The 22,948-nt window shown below is 52.0% G+C and overlaps 1 protein-coding gene across 1 annotated transcript in view; it reads right to left on the reverse strand.

The window, feature by feature from the left end:
• IQCA1 (IQ motif containing with AAA domain 1) overlaps positions 1 to 22,948 on the reverse strand; it is a 123,910-nt gene that overhangs the window by 47,329 nt on the left and 53,633 nt on the right. Inside the window, exons 8-11 of the mRNA XM_058664267.1 lie at positions 18,521 to 18,652; positions 10,005 to 10,080; positions 4,513 to 4,619; positions 4,106 to 4,201 (exon numbers count right to left, since the gene is read on the reverse strand). Of these exons, the coding sequence (XP_058520250.1) occupies positions 4,106 to 4,201; positions 4,513 to 4,619; positions 10,005 to 10,080; positions 18,521 to 18,652 (411 nt within the window). The remainder of the gene's footprint in view (positions 1 to 4,105; positions 4,202 to 4,512; positions 4,620 to 10,004; positions 10,081 to 18,520; positions 18,653 to 22,948) is intronic.

The raw sequence follows: 22,948 nt of genomic DNA on the forward strand, positions 1-22,948 counted from the left end.
GATCACCTTGAATCGGTAGGTCACTGTTTCAACAGTACCCATCAATGAGTTCCCACTTCCACATCTGCTTTAACTCCTTAATCAATGCTTTGTAGCTTTTAGCATACTATGTTTCATCGTCTTGACTGTTTCTATTCTGCTTGATGCTACTGCGAGACTCTTCTCTCCGTTCCATCTTGCATAATTCATTGTCAATACGTAGGACAATCCAACTAATCTTGGTATGCAGCCTCTGTATCCTGTATCTTTGTTGAATCTCTGCATTAGATCCGTAAGTTTTCAATATGCAGAGTTTTTGAGGAATTTTTGCCAGCTGCAGATGGAGACCAAGTCACTTCTTCCTTTGGCATGACTGACTTTCCCTTTTGCTTCCCGAATTGCTCCGGCTAGGACTCCCGGGACGTCTGGAATGCCAGTGGAGAGAGGAAGGCCACCCTTTCTTCCAGCCTCAGGGGAAACCTTGTACGTTCTCACCCTGCAGTTGGGTGTGGGTCGCGGACTTTGTCCATGTGGCTCCGGAAGCCTTCCCCACGCTGAGCTGTGCTGAGGCTTTGCAGAAGCATGTGAATGGAGATCCCGGAAAGACATTGCATCCTGTCATCTTTTCCTGCATCTGGTAAGCTGATGTTGTGATCTTTATTCTGGTTCTGTTTAGGAGCTGTGACACTGGGGTATTTGCATAGGTGACAGCACTCTGTGTCACAGGGTTACATCCCAGCCGGCCATGATGAACGCTGCTTTTCCGTGCCGTTGGGTATGGTCTGCTAACGTTGCTGGGGACGCTTGCACTGGTGTTCATCTGGCATACAGACATGTGGTTCTCCTTCACTGTGGAGTCTTTGTGTGGGTTTGGTTTAGGGTCATGTTGACCCCTTAAAAGGCGTTTGAAAATGTGCCCTCTTTTGCTTTTAAGTGTTTCAGAAAGAGTGATACTAATTCTTTTTATTGGAGAAGCCATCTGGCCCGGGCAGCTGTGTGTCGCAGCGTTTTTAATTACCAGGTCAACCTCCTTATTTGCAATTGATTGGTTCTGGTTTTCTGTTTCTTCTTACTCAGTCTTGATCGGTTGCACATTTCTAGTGATTTATCCATTTTGTCCGAGTTGCAATTTGACAGAAAATAATTGCTCAGGAGAACAGTTTATAATCCCTTTTATTTATGTCACCAGCTGCACTGTCTCTTTTTATTTGAGCATTTTCTTTCTTCTTAGATTAGCACCAAGTTTGCTAATTTTAAAAAATATTTATTTGTATATCTTACTTATTTTATGTTTTATTTATTTGTACATTTGGAAGGAAGCAGAGAAAAGCAGCGAGAGGAAGAGGAGAGACACCACTTTGCTGTTGGCTGGTCCGCTCCTCAAATGCCGTCACAGCTGGGCGCTCCCGCCGTGCTTTTCCTGGGAGTGACAAGGGCTGAGTCCTTCACACATCACCTGCCGCCTTCCGGAACAACTGCAGGTAGGACTTGATCCCTGCCTCACACAGGCACTCCAAGCGCTGCCTTAACAAGTGCGCCAGATGCTGCCCCTGTTTGTCAATTCTACCTTCGCAAAAACTCACCGTGCTGCAGCAAGTCAAGCCTCTGCCTGTGGCACTGGCGTCCGATGTGGGCACTGGTCTGTGCTCCTGTGGCACTGGCATTGATGTGGGCACTGGTTTGTGCTCCTGTGGCACTGGCATTGACGTGGGCACTGGTTTGTGCTCCTGTGGCACTGGCATTGACGTGGGCACTGGTTTGTGCTCCTGTGGCACTGGCATTGATGTGGGCACTGGCTTGTGCCCCTGTGGCACTGGCATCAATGTGGGCACTGGCATCAATGTGTGCCTGTAGGATTGGCATCGATGTGGGCACTGGTTTGTGCCCCTGTGGCACTGGCATCAGATGTGGGCACTGGTTTATGTGCCTGCGGCACTGGCATCACTGTGGGCACTGGTTTGTGTCTTGGTTGCTTCACTTCTGATCCAGCTCCCTGCTAACGGTCTGGGAAAGCAGTGGAGAATGGGCCAAGTCCTCGGGTCCCTGCACCCGCATGAGACCCTCACCCCCTGAGAAGCTCCTGGCTCTTGGGTTTCTAGCAGTCCAATTCTAGGCAATGTGGTCATTGGGGCAGTGAGCCAGTGGGTGGAAGATCTCTGTCTCTCCCTGCCCTCCTGCCCAACCCCTGCCTCTGCAGTTCTGGCTTTCAAGTAAAAATAAATGTTCAACACAATACAAACCCAAAAGCTTCATTCTCAGTCTCATCACTCTCGCCACCATCTTGCTCCGCTATGTCTGCTCTTTGTGCTGTCAGTGGGTTCACTTCTGTTCATCGTTCTTCTAGTTCCTTGAGGAAGGATGTTAGGCTGTTGATTGAGTTCTTCTTTTTAAGATGTAGTTATTTATTTCTTTCAGTGTAAGAGGCAGTGTTACAGAGGGAGAGGGAGGGACACAGAGGATCTCCCATCTGCTCGCTCACTAGCTGAGTTGCTGCAACTGCCAGAGCTGGGCTGGTCCGAAGCCAGGAGCCAGGAGCTTCTGGGTCTCCCACATGGGTGCAGAGTCCCAAGGCTTTGGGACATTCTCACTTCTCACTGCTTTTCTAGGCAATAGCAGTGAGCTGGATGGAAAGTGGGGCAGTTGAGACCCAACAGCTGACCGTATGGGTTGCTGATGTCTGGTGGAGGCTTAGCATGCTAGGCCACTGCGGTACCCCTGAGGTCTTTGTTTTCGTGTAGGTATTTGTTGCTATACCTCCCTCTTGGTGCTTATCTTCTGCTGTATCCTGTAAGCTTTGGTCGGCTGTGCTTTCATTTGTATTGTGAGATATTTTCTGCTCTTGTGTTTTCTTTTTAACTCAAACATTGTTCAAAACTTTGCTGTTTAGTTTCCTGGTATCTGTGCATTTTCCTATACTCTTCTTGTAACTGATTCCTGATTTCATTTTGTGTGGTTTTAGAAGTGGCTCAGCATGCTTTCAATCTTCTTGAATTTTCTACAACTTGTGTGTGGTGATCAGCATGTGAGTGCATCTGTCTGCTGAAGTGGTCTGGATCCACCTGTCAGCTCACCTAACAAAGTGGCTGGATCCACCTGTCAGCTCACCTAACAAAGTGGCTGGGTTTACCTGTTAGCTCACCTGCCGAAGTGGTACTCAAGTGTTCACTTCCTTCCTGAGCTTCCGGATAGTACGGCATTTTAACACGTGGTACATTGAGTCTCTTCCTATTATTGCATTGCTATCCACTTCTTGCTTCCGATGTGTCACGTCCAACTGCCTCAGCGGAGGGTGCGCATGCATTTTTATATTTCCATATTTCCCCCACCCTGTACAAGATCCTCTTGGGTGCTGCAGGTTGTAAGTTCTGAGGGGGGGATGAGGTGGAGCTCTTCCTCCCTTCAGTGCGCATCTGGACCTGTGCTCCCTGGCGCTGCCTCCGCTCCCCCGGTGAGAGCTGAACAGCCCATGAAGGGGTGCAGCTGCTGCTCCTGAGGACACGAGCCCGCAAGCTTCTGCTCTGCCATGTGGCAACTTCAGCTGTGCACGGCTCTTCTCCATGTGCTGGAATCTGGGGAGCAGTGAGTCCCACCCTGGTCCCACTTCCGGCCGCCAGGGACGATGAAGAGGGCAAAGAGGAGCTGGAGAAGCAGGGCTGGTCCCAGCTTGTCCTCAGGCAGCACTCTCCACACACACACCTGACCTCGCCACTCCAACTTTAGCTGCCACCAGCACCAGGGTCCCCCAGCACTGGTGGCAAGGATCTCCCATCTCTGATGCATCTGTCTGCTGCTTCCTCCACTGGATGCATTTATAGTCTTCCCTCAAAGGCACGTGACCCTTCCACCACAGGGACCCACCCCATCTGCGGTGCAGGTGGAGGGGCGTGCGGGCTCCCTGAACTCCAGCTTCTCCCCCGGTTCGCAGCCTATCCCTGGGGTCTGGGTAGTTGTTTCTTCCATCCAGTGGGTGGATTGGTTTCCCAAAAGAAGGGGTGTTTTGCCACATGGGACACTGGGGGCAGCTAGGCCCTTGCCAGGCAGCCCTCCTGGATGGGCTCTTTGCCAGCAGGGACTCTCATCCGGACAGAGTTGGCCGTCTGTCCGCCACCCGATCTCAACTACCCACCTGCTTCCCCTTCTTGCCGTGCTTGATGGGAAGTTCCCTTTCTCTGTTCACAGCTAGCTGCAGGTTCTTCAGCTCTTGTCTCATCAACTCATCAACCTGGGGAAACACAGGACCCCGTAAGCCCCTGTGTGTGCTGCGGGGGAGCACGGGACCCGTAAGCCCCTGTGTGTGCTGCGGGGGAGCACGGGACCCGTAAGCCACCGTGCATGCTGCGGGGGAGCACGGGACCCGTAAGCCACCGTGCGTGCTGTGGGGGAGCACGGGACCCGTGCCTTTGCACAAGGCAGCAGTGGCTTCCATTCTGGAGTAGGTCACCGGTAAGAAACTCTGAGCACACACACACACACACACACACACACACCCCTGCAGTGCCTGGCCCTTACTCCCGGAAGACAAGTGTGGCTCACCTGCACTCGAATCTCGGCCTCTAGCTCCTTCCGCTTCTCCTCTTTGATCAGTTCTGGGTCGTAGTCCTGAGGGAAATTGCAAGACTCGTCTCTGTTCATCCACAAGTCTGTGCTCCCAAGGACAAAGAGAAGAAAACACAAACTTTCAACACACAGGGCCCGGCGGCGTGGCCTAGCGGCTAAAGTTCTCGCCTTGAACGCTCCAGGATCCCATATGGGCGCCGGTTCTAATCCCGGCAGCTCCACTTCCCAACCAGCTCCCTGCTTGTGGCCTGGGAAAAGCAGTCGAGGACGGCCCAATGCATTGGGACCCTGCACCTGTGTGGGAGACCTGGAAGAGGTTCCAGGTTCCCGGCTTCGGATCGGCGCAGCACTGGCTGTTGAGGCTCACTTGGGGAGTGAATCATCAGAAGGAAGATCTTCCTCTCTGTCTCTCCTCCTCTCTGTATATCTGACTTCGTAATAAAATAAATAAATCTTAAAAAAAAAAACTTTCAACACACTGATGAAGGAAAGCAGTTACTGCCGCATAAATCCAAGTCTAACAGTCATCCACGCGCACAGAACCGAAGTGCCAATGGCAAGAGTGACAGGTCTCCTTGTGTGTTTGGATACATCCTAACGAGAGTGGAAGCTGGCTCATGTGTGGAGTCTGCAAGAGGCTGATCCTGTGGTGGAGCCTGTAATGTTGCTGCCTGTGGTGTCAACTGGGCAGTTTGAATCCCGGCTGCTCCGCTTCCCTTCCAGCTCCCTGCTTGTGGCCTAGGAAAGCAATAAAGGACAGCCCAACGCCTGGGACCCTGCACCCATGTGGGAGACTCAGAAGAGGATCTGGGCTCCTGGATTTGGATCAGTCCCACTCGGGCCGCTGTGGCCATCTGGGGAGTGCATGGAAAAAGCTCCCTGTCTCTTCCTCTATCTCAAAGAATATATAAAATGTTAAGCAGAAAGTGCGCGAGCAGTCGTATCTGGCTGAGGACCGCGTGGGTAGCAACGTGTTACAGTGGCATCACATAATGGCAGACGGTCAGGCCTGTGCTATGGTTTTACGTCTCTGAAACATGAAAGATTCAAATACCCACTGCATCCATTAGTCATTTCACCCTTGCCCCAACTCTTGCTCGACTAGCGCAGGTGGCACAGGCCATGGCCGGCCCGTTTCATGTTCCAAGGCATGAAAATGTGGACTCTCTCCCAGCATCAGGGTGAAGGTCAAGGGGAATACACGATGTGAAGGCCCTACATTCGCCTGAAGCAGGGCCACTTGCATGGCCTTCACTGCTCTGGGACCCACTCTGCCGGACAGCTGCATGAGAAAAGCGCTGTTGGGCAGAGGTGGTGGTGGCAGGCCCCAAGGGTCACAGGCGGTGCTATCTGGACCGGCCTCAGCCAGGACCCTGCAGGATCGACAGCTGTGGGGGCACAGGGCATGGGGACACAGCTCTGGTTCCCAGGAAGTGCCCCTTGGTAAGCCTGGAGATTTCTGCGGGTGGTGATGGTCACTCACCTTGCCCAGGTTGGGAAGGGGACACCTCATTGCCTGGACAGATGCTAGGATGGCTGGCTCAGCATGTGCCTGCCAGAGCAGAGCAGAGCCTGGCTGGACTCCAGTGGGGTCCAGATCTATACCTCTACAGGGAAGGCCTACCTGTGTGTTGCAGGGCTCTGGGGGCAGGGCAGGACTCTGGGAGCTGCTGGCTGATTTTGGTCAGCTGTGAAGGGCAGGACTTGAGGGATGCTTACCTGCAAGGGGCAGGTTGTGGCCAGCGTACTTGGATTTCTTCTAGAATGGTTCGCATGAATGAACCTTTCTCTGTTTCTCTCTCTCTCTCTCTCTCTCACACACACACACACGCACACACAGAGATACAGCACAAAGGTACACAGGGCAAGCATGGGGAAGGTGGCCCAAGGACTGCAGATGGGTGAAGCAGTGGGTGGTGGGCCCTGCCCATTGGGAGGTGAGGCTGCTGGTCTGGGGACATTAGCTGGCAATGAGGGAAGAACTAAAAGCGTGAGGAACCCACACAGGTGGGCAGGCTGGAGACCCTGTGCTGGCTGTGCTTCCTGGGGCGTGAAGGCCAGGGTAGGAGCTGATATCTGACGCCACTAATATTGTGAAGTTCATTCATTGCTCTGGGTCCCTGCAGCAAATAGAGCTTGGGGTTAGCTTGTGTCTGGTTTTAAAGGCACTTAAAGTTCTTATGGCTCTTAAAATTCGTACGTTGTTACGCACAGCTAACTCCCGCAGCCAAGTCCTCTATTCATGATGCTTACAACAAGTCCAATTCCCAGTTGCAGTGAGGTGCTTAGTAGGTCCTTTATTCCAGCAGGTTAGGAACGGGAGAGGGGGGAGAGGGGATGCCAGGACAGGAGGAGGAACAAGATGGAGGAGGACGGTGGAGAGCCAGGCAAAAAGGGAAGGGCTGGAGAAAGGGAGGGGGCTCACTTACACAACCCAGGTGAGCCTGCAGGTGTGCGAGGGGCGTGGGGAATTGGCTGGGAGGAGGGGCTGTGGGCGAGCCCAGGGACTCAGCTGATCTGAGCCAAGGTAGGTGGGTGGGGACTAGGGGAAGGGGCTGCAAGTGATCGGGGGTGGGGTTCGCAGGTAAGATGAGAGGTTGCATGTCACTGGTGGATAACCGCTGCTGCGTGAATTTCACGCTGTGCGAGAGCGGAAGCAGGAAGCCACGCTAGGTCCAAGAAGGCAGGGGCTTAGTGTCCGAATCACTCCTCACAATCACCATGGCCCCTTGTGTCATCAATATTGTTTTCAAAAATTTCTCCTCACCCAAATGGAAAAATCGACAACTGTTAACCAGTTTCTTTTGCAGGGTTACGAGCCTCTCTGACTCCCATTCCTCCCCGACCACCAGGAGACCACCGTCTAGAGAAGACTATGCCCAAACTCAGCTTGAAGAAGCTATAAAGACAACAGCGCCCCTTTCCCTTTATATATAGAAACAGGGAGGAATGTGAGGAGTGGTTCAGAGACCGAGGCCCTTGCCATCCCGGACCTGGCGCCATATCCTCCTCCTCACAGCTCAGGAAATTCACATCACTTCAGCTGTCCCCCAATCAGATGTGACTTCCTGGCATCTTACCCGAGAATTCCACCCTGCAGCCCCCGCCCACTTACCAATCTCAGGCACCAGCCCCTGGGGTCTGCCCTCAGTCCCTCCCAATTCTCTGCCCCCACACACCTTGCAGGCTCACCTGAATGGCAGCAAGGTGCCCCTAGGTGTGCCCCTCTCTCTCTTCCTCTTCGCTCTCCCACCAACCCCATCCTGTTCCTACCCTGCTGGAATAAAAGACCTCCTAAAGTACTTCATTGCATCTGGTGTTTTTGGCTTAAGGTAAAAGGACTTGGCTGTACCTAAGAACTTTAAGAACCGTAAGAATTTTAAGTGTGTTTAAAACTTAACAGCTTGGGGTTGGCTATCCCAGGCCCTATGGCCTATAGCTTCCTCATTTGCAGATCAGTGCTTTTTTTTTTAGCTAAATGAGTTGAAACGGTGGGGAACCTGACAATGTAGGGCAACAAGGGCTTCGTTGGGGGGTTTCAGTTTGTCAGCCCTCCCCCTACAGGACAGCAGGAAAGGCGTCTTGTGGTAAGTGGACTCTGGAGCAGGGAGGAGCAGCTCACATGCTGGCCGCATGGCGTTCTTACTGCCAAGGAGCACAGAGCCCCAGTCCCCACGGCGTCCCCGGGTCCTTTCCGCGGGCCCAGTGTTCCACTGGCACTTTGCTTTTCTCATGTCACTTCCACAGAGGCCACGCCTCAATCCCTTCAAGAATTTCATGGACGTTTCTAAAGGCAGGGATCTATTCAGGTCCTCTTAGGGCAACACCTGCCCCCCTTCTCCTGGCAGAGAATGATGCTTTTATCTGGAGACTGAGAAAGGGGCCCGGCAGCTTCACATACTGGGGGAGGGGGGCTTAATCTTAGTGATTAAAATGCTAATGTTTTATTTGAAAAGAAAAAGCACTTTTTTTTTTTTTTTTTAAAGAAAAGAGTTCTAAGGGAAGGCATTCAATGGAAATCACCAAAGACGGGCAGACAGCACACCCAAGGACATAACACCCAACAGGCAGAGAGGCTGGAGGCTCCGGTTCCTCCGTGGAGGGATGCAGCCTGGCCCCACAGCCTGAACAGACACGGATGTTCCAGGGACAGCGGGGACAGGCTGAGGGGTTCACAGGCTGTTCCCCCGCCCCCATTCAGTTTTGCGTTTATTTTAAAAACAATGTATGCACATTGTTTTCCGCAAGGGCCATTGAAAGAATAACAAAGTCTCATGTCGCCTTCCCGACAGCACTCCTCGGCCCTCGCCCTTCCCTCTAATCCCCAGCGCGTCTTGGGTATGTTCACAGCGTGCTTCTTCTAGGCTGGTACTGCCCTGGCATTGGAGCCCATGCTTGCAGAGAGAGCACATATCTGAATGAGGAGTGTAGTCCAGTATGGTAGAGTTGGTGACCTGGGTACTTGGGGGATGGCAGCCAACACCATGTCTTTCCTGGTGGTTGTGTGGCTTAATTGGGATCACCAGGAAAAGACCAAGCCTCACTTGTCTCGGGCACCAGTGTGGAGTTTTCCCATTTGACCTTCTCCCTCAAAATAATGTTAGCTTGCCCTTCGGCCTCCTCCTTCCCTCGTGAAAGCAGGTGCAGAGCCTCCAGGGTCCCAGCATCCCTGACGGCCCCCCACAGGGACGTGGAGCACACTGAGAGGTGCCCAGGCATTTCTATCTCATGGAAGGCATCGGACCTGGCTCAGGATGAGACTACACACTGGGGTGAAGACCCGGAATCAAGTTTTAAAAAACACACCAAGTCAAGAATCGCAGCCACGCGATCCCGAGTGAGCTGAGGAGGCAGGCTGCAACTACTCTTCCCCGTGTCCTTACTGCGCTTTGCAGGAATTCCAACAATTGTGCTAATGACCTTGGCGGATCACTGTGTGTTGGGTGGAACAGCAAACGAATAGGATTATAAACCTTGGTCTATTTTAAATGCGACTTTCTGAAAAGCCACTTTAGTCACTCGGGGATTGGCCAGAAAAGAGTTATGCTAATTTGCATCAATGACTGACAAAACAATTCTGTGTCAGGATTCAGACATGGGCTTTAGTCTAATAGGATGGATAGTCCTGACTATACATCTGTTCTCGGTTTTCATCATTTCAACAATCCAGGAGGGCACTTTCTTTCCTGCTGCTAAGCAAGAGCATGGCCAGTGGAAGCTGTCGGGTTCAACACAGTGAGGACCCGACAGGAGGAGCGCTCAAGGACTCCCGCGTCGGACGTGCAGCTGCCGAAGGAAATTTGGACTAGAGAGGACAAAGTGCAGCTGTGGGCAGCTCCTTCAGCCTCTCGTGACCTCGTTCCCGAAGCTTCCAGACATGCACAGGGCGCTGGGCCAGGCCACCACTGGGGGAGGACATAGGGTCCCCTTGGTCACCAGAGTTACCACCCGTGTCCTCACACACTGACCTCTGTAGGAGTTATTCTCTTCCTCCAAGGTATGAAGGAAAACACTCGGGGACATTTTCCACTCTTCCTCCTCCTCCTGTCCAAAGCAGAGGAAGACCGGTTAAATACAGGGCATGGTCAATGTGTCAAGTCAAGGCCAGGCAGCCGCAGGGGTGGAGGCCAGCTCTGCTGTGACTGTGCTGTTGGTCATGAAGGAGTGACCTTGCCCATCTGGCCCGCCCCCTGCTTGCCCCATGTGAGCAGGGAGTACTGTGTCCACCAACCAGGGCAGGGCTGACCCAGGCTCACAGAGGCAGCCCTGGCAGAACCTGGCCTCCCAGGCTCACAGAGGCAGCCCTGGCAGAACCTGGCCTCCCAGGCTCACAGACGCGGCCCTGGCAGAACCTGACCTCCCAGGCTCACAGAGGCAGCCCTGGCAGAACCTGGCCTCCCAGGCTCACAGACGCGGCCCTGGCAGAACCTGACCTCCCAGGCTCACAGAGGCAGCCCTGGCAGAACCTGGCCTCCCAGGCTCACAGATGCGGCCCTGGCAGAACCTGACCTCCCTGTCTGGGGTTGCTCCCTGGCTCCTTCTTCCTGCATGTTGAATTCCCCACCCAGTGGCTCCCTCCTCGAAGTTCCCGTAGCCAGACTTTGGTTCTGCCCCGCCTGGTCCTCTGCCTTGCTGCTCTCTGATTCTTGGCTTCTGCAGCCATCAGCTGTTCCCTTCTCTGGCTCACCATCCTCCTGGAGCCTGGAAGCCACCCTGAACTTCCGGAGCTGGGCTATGTGAGCCACCCGACTCCAGCTCTGCCCTGCAGGCACAGCCAGGCCATGTCCTCCCTGGCTCCGGCTGTCCCCGGGCGGCACTGACATGGGAACAGGAGCAGCTCCTGGTCCACCTGCTCCCGACCCCAGCAGCCAGGCCTCGCACAGCCCTCTGAGGTGTGCAGACAGCCAAGTGCATATCGTGTCAGGTTTCCAATGCCCAACTTCACAGCCGTTGTTACTCCACAGGAACAAGCCAGTCTATGCTTTGCCCATGGGATTTCAAGAAACCTCTCAGGCCCCTCCACATGGCTAAGAAAGGAGTGGACAGTAGGACAATGAGAGCGCTTTTCCACTCACGGCTTCCCAGGAAGGGGAAGAAAGGGTGTGGTTGGACAGAGTGCTCCTAGCTGAAACAGGAGTACATGTGAGGGCTGTGCCGGGAAGACCGTGCCTCCTCCCAGCCAGGATGCTGCAGGCGGCACTCCCGGGGGACCTGAGCTGAGAGATGTGGCCTAGAGAGACCAAGGACGCTATGGCGGGAGCCTGGTGGCACATCACTGTGGCTGCCATGGGGCGTAGAGAGGCCCGAGGGGGTGGTGGACAGTGACTCTGATGGCTCCTCCTCCCACCTTCATCCTGTGCCCTTCGCTGTGAGGCTATTCTGGCTTCTCCCAGGTCAAGGAGGACTCTGCACCGAGGCTGGGCGTGTTCGTCCAGGCACCTGGTTCTCAAACTCATAGCTGGCCATTTGTGGGCACGCGGCAGCTTGCTGAGCCTGGGAGACCTCTCATACATGGGTCCAGCCTGACCTGAACCTGCACAGTGCCCACACGGGTGGGTGTACGGCTGAAGGCAGGTAAGGAAAAACGGCATTGAAGAGTTCTGCTTGAGCCACTTGGTTTTTCCAGGAAATCTCAGCCTCTCAGGCGGAAACTCTGAACTTGCCCACATAGAGAAGCTGAGGCCAGACACAACATCCGGGTTTCCACCAGTGACGACACAGCTGATAGTGATCTGGGATCCATTTTAATGGGAGGGAAGAGGCAGTGGGCAGTCCTGGCTTCCCTTCCAGAGAGATTCCTTTGTTTGCCAGAATCCTGCGGTTTGCTGGCTGCATCCTATTCCTTAGAAATGCTTTCCAGGTTGGGAATCAAGATGGCAGAATAGGGCAAAGACACATTTAAACAGATGGAGAAATATTAGCCAGCGTGAAGCAGAGAGGGCACATTCCAGGAAATAGGAGAGGACAGAACAACAGCAGAGGGGCACCTGGAGACCGACATAGGAAAGCAGCGAACACAACAGTGTGGTGCTGCCGTGACTGATATTTAAGTGGCATTCAGTGAGTGGTGATCTGAACTCCACCAGCAGCCAGGTGGGAAGGGACGTCTACCGGGAGCTCAGGCAGTGAACCCAAAGAACTGTCCATCCTACTGGTCTGTTTGATTTGACCAGGAGCAGAGACAGAGCAGCAGATCCCAGACAGGCAGTGCAGGAACAGGGTGGATTTCATAGCCCAGTCTGCCCCCTAGAGCTGAATTGGGCACCATTTTGTGTAAGAAGGCAAGGTTACTGGACAGTACTGCGCGTGCACTGGGCTGGGAGTGAACTAATTTCTGGCTCAGTGAAGTGCAACAACGTGGCATCCTACAGGTTCCACCCAAGATAGGTCCAGGTAGCCTCCAGACCTAATGGCCAGCAGATCAAGAACTCCAGTAGTGTTGCCTCTGGTGCCATTTTGTACAGCATGGCAAGGGCTTTGAGACTGTGGGGGACAGTGCTGAGCTGTGCATGAGCTGAGCTGGGCAAGAACTCACAGAGCTCAGTGCATTGCTCTTGTGGGCTAAGGAGTTGATTAGCACTCATTAAGCTGAGCACTACAGGAAATGGGCTTGCGGCTAAAAGCACCTGGTCTAATCAGACTCATTGGCATCCTATTGTTCTGTTAAAGGGCTTGGGGGAAACAGTATATAAGGAGTAATAAAGAGAGGCTTCCACCATCTCTGGTCTCCTGTCAGTGCCTCATCCCCAGACCTGCGCTGTGTCCACGTTACTGGCTCTGCTGGTTGGAACAAATGCTGCCTAACGTGGGGCACGGCACGAAGGACATCTGAGGGACCCCTGGACCTACAAAAGCAAGGTTAGAATTTAGGAATTTTGCAGGGGCATAACTGATTTCATCCCCAGACCCTCTCCCTGTGCTAGGGCACGAGGGACAATCTGAGGGACCCCTGGAACTCTAGAGGGGCATAATTAATCTCATCCCCAGACCTTCTCCCTGTTCTGGGGCATGAGGTACAATCTGAGGGAACCCAGAAATCCAGAGGCAGGTTTAACTCTGGAGGGGCATAATTAATTTTATCCCCAGAACTTCTCCCCGTTCAGGGGCACGAGGGACAATCTGAGGGACCCCGGAAATCTAGAGGCAAGTTTAGAAATTTTTGCAGGGGCATAAGTAAAATTTATCATGGGGCAAGAACTCGCTAAAGTGCAGGTGATTAAAGGAATCAGAGATCTGCTCCAGCCACAAGGCACCGACACTCAGCTTAAGGCCTCGCAGAGTTTCTTTGAAACTGTCTGCCACGTATTCCCATGGTTTGCTCTCATTGTAGTCACCTTCCTTCTCTGGCTGCTTTGCCATCCCCTCAAGCAGTGGTGCAGCCCCGCCGTAAAAAATTGTCCATTAGAGGGAGGAGAGAGCTGCAAACCAGGGTAAAAAAGGAGAAGGAACCCCAAACCAGACAATGTCTGGAGAAAGTGCGCCAAGAAGATTCGCAGTCCTCTTCTGAGGAGGATGAAGAGGAAAAGGATGGAAGTGAGTTTGTCGAGGATCCTCCACCTGTAGAGCGTGTGCCAAGCAAAAATCTCTCTTGGACAGGCACAGAGCCCTCTGCGCCGCCTGAGCCATTGGCGCCATCATAGCTAGGCGCAATTGTAAAAGATTTACAGGAGCAACTTCAGCGCCTCTCCCTTCAGTTGAGGCAGGAACAGAGTGGATGCACTGCTGGGGCTTGTGCTGGACCCCTGCTTTCAACTTCTCTTTCAGCCATGGAACGTGCAGTACAGCAAGCACAGGAGCCAACAAATGGTGCCAGGAGGCAATTAGACCTTGGAAGCATAAGCCCCTTAACACGTATCTTAAACTTTATAAGGACATCGGGAAAGGACAGATAATGGGTGCAGTCATCGCAGAGGCATTGCGTGGTGGCACAACCGTAGGCTCGGGGGTCCACCCAAAACAGGGATGAGAGGGACAGGAGTATCCAAGGATGGAGGTCTTGGCATGAAAAACCCCTTTGGTGAAATATTTTTCCTAGTGTTGGGACTGACTTACCTAGGGATGAGAGAGACTTCCACCATCACTGGTCTCCTGTTGGTGCCTCATCCCCAGACCCTCGCCATGTCCACGTTACTGGCTCTGCTGGCCGGAGCACATTGCATTGGTCCCACAGGGAAATAATACCACCTATGGCATCGTACAGATCAAAACAGGTCAGCGTGACCCTCAGACCTAATGGCCAACAGGTTCCAGCAAGATCAGCACCATCAACAACCTAGCTATATAGGACACCTGGTGTCTTCCTAATCCTAGGACCTGCTCCAACTGGAAGTGGGAGAAAGGTTGTATAGACAACAGTGCAGACTCAGCATGGTATCATAGCAGGTGGAGAGTGGTGAGCCAGGAGCTGGGGTTATGGAGACCATGGTGGCAATCTAACATAGAAACACAGACCTGGAACTCACTGGAGGGAGTAGCACAACTGACTGTAAGCAAGCAGCTGTGTGCCAACTGCAATAAGTAAAATCGAACTCTAGACCTGTGGGTGACACAGCTTAGAAACCTGCCCCAAGGAGAAGAATCTGCTAACCAAAAGTACCATGACCAAGAACAAAAGAAGAGACACAGACACAATTAATATTACTGATGACTCCCCTGCAAAGGAGCAAAACACTTTGCCAAACTCAGAGTTGACTGAGGAAGACATCGAGAAAGTGGGGGATACAGAATTCAAAATACTTGTTACAAAACTTCTTATCAACAATGAGAAGCATGTAAACCAGGCATTCAAGGAATCTAAGGAGTATGTCACACTGGCAATTAATCAAATGAAAGCTGCTATATCAGAAATGAAGAACACAGAAAGCACAGTGGAGGGTCACCAAAGTAGAATGAAGGAGGCAGAAGAAAGAATCTCAGAATTGGAAGATATTTCCTGTCACCAGGGGAAAACAAACAAAAAGATGAGGGCAGAGCTGGATCAGGCTAAAAAAAGTATTCAAGAATTGAAAGACACTATTAAAAGGCCAAATCTAAGAGTTATGGGAGTCCCAGAAGATACAGAAAGAGAAACTGGGTTTACAAATGTATTTGATGAAATAATAAAGGAAAATTTCCCTAATCTAGAGAAAAAAATGGGAAACAACATCCAGGAGGGGCACAGAACTCTCAACAGGCTTGACCAAAAGCGATCTTCACCACGACACATGATAATCAAGCTGTCTTCAGCCAAACATAAGGAAAAGATCCTTAAATGTGCATGCAAAAAAAAAAATCAATTGACATATAAAGGAATGCCAGTTAAACTCACAGGAGACCAGCTGTGGGTGGCCCCATGGACTCTCTGCTGTCCCATCCCAGGCATTCATTTTACGCTGAGCCTTTTGGGAGTGATGGGGTGTTGTATGGTGCTCCTCTTTTCCACCACTGTCCCTCCCACATCCCCAGCTTAGCCACGACCAGGGTGATGCCCCATCCTGAGCAGCTGGACTTGGTGACTGGGCTCTGAGGGCAGGTAGTACCCAGCCTTTCTGGCTTTCTCTGGATGACAGCAGGAAAGCGCAGGTGCATGGTTGGCCAGTCAGGCAAGAACACAGCGTCCGGAGAAGTGGATGATGGGAGCTGGCCCCGTGGCCCTCACTCCAGCCCATGCTTTGGCCTTGAGCCTTCCATGCGCCCTGCCCTTGGCCCGTCTCAGCTGACCTAAGTGACCAATCCCTGCTGCCCACCCATTCTAAGGAAGCTCATTAAGCATCTGGACTTAGCCCAGTTCCTGGTCTTCCTTGCAAATGCCTCAAAGGTACTGCCCTGTGCAGGCTGTGGCCAGGGAAACCCTGACAGGGAGGGGCTGGCTGCCAGTGGCCTCCGAGGACCTCCTGACCACCTCTGTCCTGCCACAAGTGTTAACTGCATAAACAACACCCTCATCACAACACCACAAACATTTACAATCAATCACCTTTACCTCTGCCCAAGGGACTGCATTTTTCTGTCCCTCATTTGTGTGCAAGTGGGAATCTCTGATGTCACAGCATAATTACAGAGATGTTAACGTTTTGCCAGAATCATGCTCCTTCTGCCGTATTGATCACTAATATTTCTTTAGTTGGTGTAACTCAATTTCATCTTGCTTACTGATGGTCTTCTGAGTTTTACAGTTGAATGTGGGTGAGCTGGAGGGTGGACCCGCACCCCTGCCTGCCACTACTACTAGAAGGGCTTGCTGGGGGGTTGCAGCTCCAGAGGGTGACCTCCAGGTTCTGGGGGACCCGGCAGGGCTTCTGCACCAGTCCCTCACTGACCAGTCCTTCCTCTCCCGAGGCCAGTGAGAGAGCACCTCACACCAGGAGGAACTTGGGTCCTGGGCTTGTTGGGATTGCTGTATACATGTTCCCCCCTTCTGGCCCCATGGGAGCTGGGGGCCACCTTGTTTGATCCCACGCCTACCGCTGCACCTGGCCCTGCTCATGCTGGTCTGGGAGTTAAGGTGAAGAGCAGGCATGGAGGCTACAATTTGGGTCAAATATTTGACCTTGGGTGTTTGTCTCAACAAAACAAGAAGAGCAATCAGACACACCCCGTGCCTGCCCCGCCTGCCCAAACATTTGACCATTGAGATAACTTCTGGGTTGGTTTAAAGAGTGACCCTAAGGGATGGCTGTGGCCTGCAGCTGGCTGCCGACCTTTCACTCTGCCGGGCAGGTGCACAAGCCCAGACAGGGCTGCTGGGTCTGCTGCATTCTGGGAGGGTTAGTGTCTGTGGGTGCATTCACATCTGGGTTCCAACCCCAAGGCCCCTGCAGCCTTTTTATCCAGGGTCTATGGGTGACATAGGAGAACTGACCCAGGAGGGTCAACCAGGGACAAGTTGGAACTTGTGGGGTGCAGGCAGTCCCCTGGCCTGGCTTCCCGGTGAGGCAGGTGGAGACCTGCCCCTCACAGGGGAGGGACAGAAGGAGGGAGTGGAGGAGGAGCTGGAGAGACCTTAGCAGATGCTGGGGGAGACCCTGGGGCTAGGAGGAGACACACAGGAGGCTGGCTTTGACTGTCCCTGGGTGGGCTCCCCAGGAAGCATGTGACCTTGTGGGGAACAGTGGCCTTGGAGCGGAGTAATTCCTTGGCTGCAAGCTGTCAGCACTGACACTGGACAGCTTTGGTCTTGCAGGAGCCATAGGGGTGACGGAGGGGCTCAGTTCAACCTTTCCTACAGTGGTTTGGGCTGTGTCCTAGGGGAGCAGTCCGGGAGCTTCCCTCTTCTGTTCACCCAGGGAACGACACTGGAACATGGTTAGGAAGGCCATGGGAGGGAGAATGGGAACGATTCACGGCTCATCACAGTGTGGGGTGAGTAACGTGACAGGGACCAGCGTCTCCAGCTGCCACCAGGTCAAGTGGCTGCAGCCAGCAGCGTTAGCGTTCATTGTCTGACCCGTTGTCCGATGTGGTCACAGGGCCTGCCCTGTGTCTGTCAGACAGTCGGCTTGCCCCTTGGGTTGCTTCTGCCTGAAGAAATGCACGGGTTTTCTCTCTCTTGTTGGAACTAGTTTCTGTGCCCTGGGAAGTGGGGAGCACAGCCTTGCTCCGGGAGCTGGAGCTGCGCTCACTGCTTCAGGCAGCACTCGTGAGGCTGATGGTGAGCAGGGCCTCTGAGGACCACCCGACCTCGAGGGCCCCACTCCTGAGGGCACCCTCACCTGCGGGATGTCGTCCTCAGCGCACGGGTGGATGGCAGCCTGCTTGCGGCAGCACAGCAAATGCCATACATCCTCACGTTCAGTATGGCACCAACTCGGAGCCCAAGCGCCATTTCCCACACGAGGAATTTCCCCTGAGAGCTCCCAGCAGGCCTGGAGTGCACCCCTCCCACAGCCTTGAAGATGGCAACTCCCCTGTGCCCCCAGGTCAGAGGCCCTGGGAAACCCACCCCACCGCTCAGGGGAAGGCCTGGCCCTGTGTGGCACAGCATACGCTCAGGTCTCCTTTGGGTGTTAGGAAGCAGAACCTTCTCTTTGAACATGATGCCAACATCATAACTATGACGGTTTTCACTTTCCTGTGGTTACTTGATGGTCAAGTGCGTTTCCCCTCCCCCTTCTCTCTACGCGTAAGCTGAGAGAAATGACAGAGCTCATTTCGAGGAATCACAATTTAAACTTTTCACATTGGAGAAGGTAACTTCAAAAATTCATGAAAAAGCAAAATGAAAAGATAATTAATTTTGGTGTAAAGTTTTTGAAATCCCTGCCTATTTTTTCACACTGGTTGTTTTCCATGAACGCCTTGAAGACCTTCTATGTGTGAATAGACACTCAAAGTCCCTGAATTGCTGGATTATACAAAAATGTAAACGGTACTTAGAATGAATTGTTTCCTCAGAAGTGAGTGACCGTGGTGCCAGCCAGTCGGACAGCACCTTCTCTGAATCAAAGCAACAGCCGAGTCATTAAAGAGGAAATAAAGTTTCCAAGCCCACGTGCAAACTCTTTACCTTTGCTTTTTCCTTCGCTGCTTTCCTTTCCAGCTCTTTCTTTGCTTTCTTCAGCTTCTTTTCCTTTTCTCTTTTCTTTTTCTTTTTGTTTTTCTCCTCATCCTCTTGGCTTGCAATGATATCATCAATAACCTGGAAAAAAACCCAGTAATGGTAGCATTTTAGCAGAGCCCTTTGGAGGGTCGAGCTCCTTCCCTGTGTGAGAGCGAGGATGTGACTGGCCAGTAGGCGTGCTCGGGACCCTGCAGGCTGAGCTCTGCTGGGGACACCGCAGGGCCCGGCCAGTAGGCGTGCTCGGGACCCTGCAGGCTGAGCTCTGGCCCGGCCAGTAGGCATGTTCGGGACCCAGGAGGCTGAGCTCTGGCCCGGCCAGTAGGCGTGCTTGGGATCCTGCAGGCTGAGCTCTGCTGGGGACACCGCAGGGCCCGGCCAGTAGGCGTGCTCGGGATCCTGCAGGCTGAGCTCTGCTGGGGACACCGCAGGGCCCGGCCAGTAGGCGTGTTCGGGACCCTGCAGGCTGAGCTCTGCTGGGACACTGCAGAGCCTCCTGGCTGCCACCGTGTCCCAGCAGCTTCTCTACTCCGAGGGAGGCAGCAGTAGTGGGGGTACTTGGAGTCAGATGGAGAGAGTGCCCTGGCTCCCAGGGGCCCCAGGAAACTCAGAAAGAACAGGGCTCCCCAGCAGCGCTGCAGCCATGCAGCATGCCAGCCTTGCCCACAGCTGAGGACACCTCTGCAGCAAAATGCCATCCTGGTTTCCATGGTGACTGTGCCAGTCTACGGCCCCAGCAGTGCATGGAGTCCCTTTTCCTCCACAGCCTGCCCGTGTGTCTGTCCCTAAGCACGATGGCTTCCAACAGCATCCATTTTCGCTGCAAAAGACAGCATTTCATTATTTATTATGATTGAATAGCATTCCATAGCATGTGTATATCACATTTTCTTAATCCAGTTATTAGTTGGTGAACATCTGAGTTGATTCTTATCTTAGTTATTATGAATTGAGCAGCTATATACATGGGGTACAGGTAACTCTTCTATATGCTGATTTCACTTTGTCTTGGTAAATTCTCAGAGGTGGGATGGCTGGCTCACGTGGCAGGTTTACTCTGAGTTATCTGCCAATCCTCTTTAAGGTTGCACTAGTTAATATCCCCATCAACCATGGATTAGGGAACCTTGCTTACATCCTCACCAGCATTTATTGTTTTTAATTTTTTGGATGATAGTCATTTTAACAAGTGTGAGATAAGACCTTATTGTGGTTTATTCCTGCATTTCCCTGATGGCTAGCAATCCTGAGCGTCTTTCCCTGGATTTTTGGCCGTCTTAATTTCATCTTTTGCAAAATGCCTGGTCATGCCCTTTGCCCATGTCTTAACAGGATTTTCTGTTTTGTTGTTGTTGAGTTTTTTGAGCTTTTTTTTTTTTTAATAGATTCTGGATATTAACCCTTTATCAGCTGCATGGCTTGCAATCATTTCTCCCATTCGGTTGGCTGCCTCTAAATTTTGGAGTGTTTGCTTAGATTAATTTAATTCCATTTGTCTCTTTGCTTTTATTGTCCGTGCTTCTGGGATTCTTACAAGTCTTCACCAATGTTTTGCAGTCCACAAAGTCCTGGAGCAACATTCCAACCTGCTCAAACCACAGCAGACAGTGCCATATTTCTGACCCTCCTGCAAAAACTGTCATCCCTTCCTGACCTCAGGGGCTGGCTTCCGGAGAAGAGGTCTTCACCAGAAGGGGTATACATGCAGGTGCTCCTGCAGGGGCTGGCTTGGGGTGCAAGCATGGTGGAGGGTGCAGGCCCAGCTGCTGCTGATGCAGGTGCCAGGCTGGCAGTAGCCAACAGCCTGGCTCTGGGGATCAGTGCTGAGTAACTGCAGTGTTGGGGCTGGTGTCTGTGCTGGGCAGGCTGGCACACTCCTTAGGCCAGACCAACCCACACAGACAGCAGCTGGGGTGGCCCTGGGAAGGTGAGTGGGGGCTTAGACACCTGGAAAGTGTGAAAAGTCACTGCGATGGGTCCCTGGGATGGGTCCCCAGCAGACACCCACACACATGCCATGGGTGGCTCTGTGGAGGGAGGCAGAGGCAACCCGGGCACTTGCAGACTGACTGTGACCAGTCACGCAGCGCCCTCAGGGGTTAGGATTGCTGGTGATTTCCAGACGGCTTCTGCTCACATCATTGCACAGTGTAAACACAGCTTTGCGAGCTGTGTGCATTTATCTGCAGGATAAACTGTCAAAACCAAAGTGCTGGATCATGTGTTACACACTGGCCAACTCCCTTGTACTGGTGGTGCCGACTTGTACTCCCTCCAGCAATGCAAAGAAACGGTCTCCCCACACATTCCTGGTCAGAAAGCTTTGGTTTTGTTTGTCCATGTCATGGGTGAAAGCCGACATCACCTATTGCAGCTGTTTTAACAAAGTTAATACTGAATTTGTTTTGCTCATAGTTTTTAACTACAGAAAAATCTCCAAAGGTGACGTGCCCTGTGCTACGCGGTCAGTCATCACTTTTTTGGCGCCAGGGCCAAATCCAGCCTGCTTGTTGTTCAGAACTGTGACCCACCGCAGTGCAGGCGGTGCGCCATCGTTCACCTGATCCAAGCACACAGTTCAGCAGTTCCGAAGCAACTCTGCCAAGCCACGCAACCACTCTGCAAGTCACACGTGGATGTTCTGTCACCACAGGGTCCCGCATGGCTGTTGATGAACAGCCTTTTCCCATTCCTGCTTCATTTCCCAGGCAACCACTAAGCAACTGTCTGTCTCCAAAGATTTACTTCTTCTGGACAGCCAGTAGACACGGAATGCTGCATGGTCTCCTGTGTCTGGCTTCTTTCACTCGGCTTAATCTTCTTCAGGGCTGTCTGTGCTGTGCATAGTCTTCATTCCCAAACAGCAGTCAGTTGCATCCTTATGCCACATTTCAGTCACCTGGTCACCCGCCAAAGGACATTGGGGCTGTTTAAAAGTTTTACTTATCATGAGTAATATACTACAAATATTTGTGTACAATATAGTTTTGTGAAGATTTAAAGATAGAATTACAATGAGAGGAAGACAGAGACAAACATATATATACGTATGTGTGTGTACATATATAGAGAGAGACAGAGAGAGAGAGAGCAGAAACAGAGAGTGAGTGAGAGAGATCTTCCATCTGCTGGTTTACTTGAACTGATTGAAAGCAGGAGTCTAGAACTTCATTCCGGTCTCCCACATGGGCACAGGAGCCAAAGGACTTGAGCCATCTTCTGCTGCTTTCCCAGGTACCTCAGCAATGAGCTGCATTGGAAATGGAGTAGCCAGGACTTGAACTAGCACCCATATGGGATGCTGGCATCACAGGTAGTGGTTTCCATGCTGTACCTAATGTTGGCCCCGAGAGCAATATTTATGAGTGGATTTATATGTTCATCTTTCCTGGATAGCGTCCAAAGAGTGGAACTGAGCCATTTGGTGAATTTATGTTTGCCTTAAAAAAGATTTATTTTATTTTTATTGGAAAGGCAGATCTAAAGAGAGAAGGAGATACAGAAAGATCTTCCATCCACTGGTTCACTCCCCAAATAGCTGCAACGGTCAGAGCTGAGCCAACGCAGGTGTGCAGTCTCAGGAGGCCAAGTTGGAAGCAGTGTAGCCAGAACTCGCATGGGACCCTCCCACCTGCATTCCCGTAACAGCCACACCTCCTGTCTTCTGACCGAGGCGCACGCCGCATGTGACAGGCAGGAATTCTCTAGCAGGCACATATTTTGCAAATACCTTCTCCCACTCTGTTGCCGCTCTTTTCTATTTCTTAGGGGGTCTTTTCTATTTCTTAGAGGGTCTTTTCTATTTCTTAGGGGGTCTTTTCTATTTCTTAGGGGGTCTTTTCTATTTCTTAGAGGGTCTTTTGAAGTGTATAACTTTGGATTTTGATGAAGTTCATCAGTTTAACTTTTGTTCACGTAATTTGCACTCCTTTCGTGTGTGGGGGGTTGGTCTCCCCCCTTTTATCTTGCTTATCTTTAATGTTTAAATCTAGGTTGAATTGTTTTTTTCTGAGAATGACCTCCTTACACCCACTGGTGAATGTTAACAGTTATATTGTTGATCTCTTTCTTATTGTGCGGTGGAAGTTCTCCGCACATCAGGACAATCACTCTTGCCTTTGGTGCTGACTCTAAATACTAAGTGCTTCCTGCATGCCATTTGTCACTTGCCTCAAGCAGGGTCATTCTTTCCACATTGACGTCAAAAGGATCTTGCGTAGCTGAATTTGTCAATATTTCCCTTTTCTGACTCCTGGATTTGCAGCACAGCTAGAAAGTTCTTTCCCAGGGAGGTTCTGGCCTGTTTCTCGGCTTCTTGTTACCATTCACGGTTTTGTTTTAAATCGCAGCTCTATTTGGAATCATTCTGGGGTAAGG

This window comes from Ochotona princeps, chromosome 5, assembly GCF_030435755.1.
Source record: "Ochotona princeps isolate mOchPri1 chromosome 5, mOchPri1.hap1, whole genome shotgun sequence".
Lineage (NCBI taxonomy): Eukaryota > Metazoa > Chordata > Mammalia > Lagomorpha > Ochotonidae > Ochotona > Ochotona princeps.